Raw genomic sequence first — 4685 nt, 5'->3', positions numbered from 1 at the left:
CATAATAAAATCTCTCTGTAAAAGGTTTTGTACACTACAGACTCCTTTTGTTAAGAGAAACTATCCTCCTTCCCAGTTTTTGTGGTGTTTCAAACACTAAACTATGTTTCCAAGGGCAGTAGTTGAAATCTTGAGAATGCCGCATTTTAACAGGTACCAGCACCCTACCTTTCATCTTGCTCAGGAGGGACAGCATCGTATGAAGACAGCAGACAGACTGCGGTTTATCCAAAATATCTTTTTCCTTAGAAAGCCAAACACTCAGGAGCAGAGACTGAAATCAAATTTAAATCTTTTTCAGTCTAAAAAGTATTTAACATAGACAAAACCTAGCAGTTTTCTAGGCAGTGCTTGTGTGCATACAGATGATACAGCTTTTTGAGTTGTTGAATCATGTTAACATGAGGGGCAGAATGTACCTTGTTTACGTAAAAGATTCTTTATTACCTGTTGGATATCTAAATTCCACCATTTCCATCTCTTCTTTGGGTTAAGCACTGCCTTCCAATTCAAACCTCTATTAAGGAGCATATTACCAGAAAGGACACTACTATGTGAGCTTGAATTTGCTGAAAGTAAGCAAGGTGCCACTCTGCTCTCTTTTGATTGGGGTGGATGGCGGGAGAACCTGGAGCTGTTGGTCTTACCCTTGCCTGGGCTGTACAAAAGCATCGCAGACTTGGCAGTGGGGGACAATCACATAAAACTACCAAATTCCAATTGTTAAATCACCAACAAGTTATGAATAACAGATTTTAAACAACACTTAAGTCAACATAAGTGACTTTTAAGATGCCTATGAACCAGCATATGTACTTAAATTTGAAACATTTTTAAGATTTATAAAATTGTTCACAGATGATTCTGCCATAACGAAGTTTAATGGCATGATACCACATCTATTAGTATAACTACTGGTATCTGTGAAAGGCCTTAACGCCTTACAATACTGCAGTACCTTTATGTGAAAAATAGCTCTAAAATATTAATAAAAAATTGACTTGTCAGTTTAAGTGTATTAGTTCAAATAATTTTCAAAAATTAGGGAGGGTAGGGAGTTGAAAGAGAAGTGTGTGAAGAAAATGAACTTATGAGGACAACATAGGAGCTATGATAAGTACCTGACATGCATATCGCCTCATCTGACCCTAACAACCTTTGTGACAGGGATGGTTATCCAGATTTCAGAAATGATGAAATTATCTCATAAAAGAAATATAACTTGCCCAGCACGATACAGTTAATGAGTTAGAACTAAAATCTGAAACCAGATCTGCCTGATTGTAGCATATTTTCTTTTCTCTTCCTTTAAAAATTTTCACATTATGAGTGTATACACATGTACATACAAATTTATATATGTAATTTGTACCCATAAGAAATCATACATAAATACACACAGTTTAACCTTCTATTTTTCCCCTTGTTTTGTCTAACTTCCAAGTCTCTCCCCGTGCCAGCCCCCTATCTCACGCCACATAGAAACCTTTTTATTAAACAACCAAATATGCCCATATTTTCATATTTTCCTCCATGCTCATAAAATAATGACAATGTTAACAATAAATGCTGATGGTTATATAAAGCTTACTATGTGCTAAGCCATTAAAGGCTTTATATGTACAGCTACATACAGAGTATTCTGGAGGGAGGATGGGGGAATCACTGTCTTACAACAATGGTGTATCATCTTATACCATGTTTACTCCACTTGCCACCCAACATTCTGTTTAATCCATAAAATTCTGAATAACCTTTCTCCATTTATTAAGGGAATTCCCTCTCTTCTAGACTTCCTCTTCACCTCATAACCTGCTGCTTATCATGACTAGACAGGCTACAAAATTGATTGCCTATATAGGTAACAAAGACATTCTATTAATATAATCAATAAAAAATAGCTTTTGCTGTTTTGTATGCACATGTGCTGGGAAGCAAATCAAATGGAAATGTGGAGGGGAGGGAAGGTAGAATTTATCTTCTCTTTTAGGCTCTCTGCTACATTGCCACTAGACTTGTTCTGATTAATTTACATACAAAAAGTATGACTAGGGCTCATTACTAAGGCACGCTGGGTTTCTAAATATAACTGTAGAGTTAATGTCTCTCAAAACTTGGATGACATGCCCCCCAGCAATAAAGTTTCAAAATGCTCATCAAAATTGGCAACTCAGAAGGTTATTTTAGATTAAGGCAACCAAACAAACTAAATGCCACGCCTAGAACCTTGCCGCATACTATGAACCCTTCTACTTTTTTCTCCAACTAATCACTCCTCTATCCACCACCACCTTTAGCGAATTCTGAAAAAAATGAAAAACTTGTTCTGCTTAACTTTCCTTCATGTCTCTCCCTAGGCCGGCTCCTATCTCCTGCCCAGCCAGGTAATTTCTCTTTATGACCTAGAATGTGTTTTTCTTGTTTTTTTATAAATTTTTAAAACTCCAAACAGGTAAGGTTTTGTTTGTATGTAGAAGATCAGTGTGAAATAGAGGATGCAAAGGGAACCATCAGAACATGATGATTTAATTTTAGAATCAACTGTAAGCAATATAAAGATATTTTAAACCTCAGGGAAAATTAAGGTTGTAGAAGAAAAATAATCAAAGAAGAGAATACAGAGATAAATTAAGCTACCACATAAAAACATACACATGGACACATACAACAGGAAAAAACAGTTATAAAGGTAACTATATCCATAATAAAAAAATAAGATATCCTTTCAAACTGTCACAATGAAAAATGTCAAATCACGTTGTTCATAATATAAACATTCATATTGTGAATTCCCATATTATAAATGTGAATTATGTTATTTCATATATAAATACCAGGTATTGACATATTACCAGATGATATCTGAATAATAGACTTTGAATAATAGAAACCTTGAGGTCACCAAGATCGTAGCATAAAAGGTAACCCACTCATAACGAGAATTCTGCACCAATCCACAGTCAAAAATCTCTCTGCAGAAGCCTTGGGATTCAGGTAGGAGTTTGTGAAACCCCAGTGGATCCCCAAACCTAGGAGGCTCATTTTGAGACTGCAAACCCATACCCTGGTGGCTGATCTGTCCCACTGAGCTTGCTTTCAGGTCCAAGCCCAGAAATGGCCCAGTCCCCTCAAGGAGCTTGGCTACAGGCCCGTTTGACCTTGAGCCAACAACTAAAACCATCTGCCAAGGAGTCCAGAAGGAATTACGCGCACCAATGCCTTGGCAGAAAGGCTCACCCGCCCATTGACGTTGGTCTTGGCAGTGAAGCTGAAAGTTGCCCTGTGGCACTGATCCAACCTTCTTCAGCTGAGGTCCTGGCTCAGGGCTGCTTGCATCAAGACCCAGAGGGAGACTCACCCTACCTCGCAGACTGGGAGTCTGAGCCTCCCTGATGGACTCCTTAGACTCTGTCCCACAGTGGATCTCAAGGGGGACCAATCTCAGCTCTTGCCCCCTCACTGCAGTTGGGGAACTGTCATGTATGTGCTAACATGTACTGTGAGACACGTACCTGTTGGGCTAACGAAACAGGCTCTTCAGCCTCTGTCCCACAGTGGATCCTGAGAGGACCCAGTCACGACTCCAGCCCCTCCTGCTAAAATTAGAGAACTACCCCATCTGTTCAACGACTTGCTGGGAGATAGATGCACACCCCTCTGAGCCAATGTGACCGGGATCTCCAGCCTCAGCACCACAACAGATCCTGAGGGAACCCAGGCTCAGCTCTGGACCCTCTCACTGCAGTTGGGGAACTATTATGCCTGTGCTGACACCTATTGGGAGGTATGTACCTGTCTGGGCCAATAAGAAGGGCTCTCTAGCCTCAGCCTCACAGCAGCTCCTGGGAGGGGCCCAGTCTCAGCTCCAGCCCCTCCTACTGCAGCCGGGGAGCTATCCTATCTGTGCAGGAATTTGCTGGGAGAAGTGTGCCCATCTGAACCAGCATGATAGGCACACCAGCCTCCATCTTACAGCAGATCCCAAGTGGGTGCAGTTTCAGCTCCAACCCCTCCGGTTGCAGTTGAGGAACTACTTCCTTTGTGCAGGGACAAACTGGGTGATACATGCCTATCTGAGCCAATGAGACAGGCCCACCAGCCTCTTTCCCATAGCAGACACCACGAAGGGGTCCAGTCTTAACTCCAGAGCCTCTTGCTGCAGTCAGGGACTCATCCTGCCTGTGCAGAGATCTGTTGGGAGACACAACTGTCTGAGCCACTGAGACAGTCTTCTGGACTCAGGTCCCTGGCCAGTGTTCCCACATAGTCCCAGTACCCTCCTTGGGTCTTCTCCAGGTCCATCTGGGCAGGAAGGCCACATCAACCTTGCAGGCCTTGCAAGGCTTGTGGCAAGCCTGGGCTTAGAGCACCCTCTAGTGCTGAGATGGCTGCGGTGGTCACTGCCTCAGGGAACACAACAGTCAGTCAGTCAGCTTAGAATCCCTGGAAGGCCTTCTGAAGAAGCAGCACAAAGGCAGACTGTGAAGAATAAAATAACTACCTAATCATCAATGCACTGACATCATTGTACTTCCATGAGTATCAAGAATATTCAGGGAAATACGATCTCACCAAACAAAATAAGGTGCCAGAGACTGACCCTAAAGTGATGGAAATGTGTGATATCTTGGACAAAAATATTCAAAATAGCTGTTTTAAGGAGGCTCAATGAGCTTCAAAAAAAC

At 41.7% G+C, this 4685-nt stretch overlaps 1 protein-coding gene across 1 annotated transcript in view; it reads right to left on the bottom strand.

Annotated features, from left to right (window-relative positions):
- RAB3GAP2 (RAB3 GTPase activating protein subunit 2 (non-catalytic)) overlaps nucleotides 1-4685 on the bottom strand; it is a 131698-nt gene that overhangs the window by 32811 nt on the left and 94202 nt on the right. Inside the window, exon 18 of the mRNA XM_012649670.1 lies at nucleotides 169-274. Within this exon, the coding sequence (XP_012505124.1) occupies nucleotides 169-274 (106 nt within the window). The remainder of the gene's footprint in view (nucleotides 1-168; nucleotides 275-4685) is intronic.

Source organism: Propithecus coquereli, unplaced genomic scaffold (genome assembly GCF_000956105.1).
Source record: "Propithecus coquereli isolate 6110/MARCELLA unplaced genomic scaffold, Pcoq_1.0 Scaffold300, whole genome shotgun sequence".
Lineage (NCBI taxonomy): Eukaryota > Metazoa > Chordata > Mammalia > Primates > Indriidae > Propithecus > Propithecus coquereli.
This window is presented reverse-complemented; position numbering and strand designations above follow the sequence as displayed.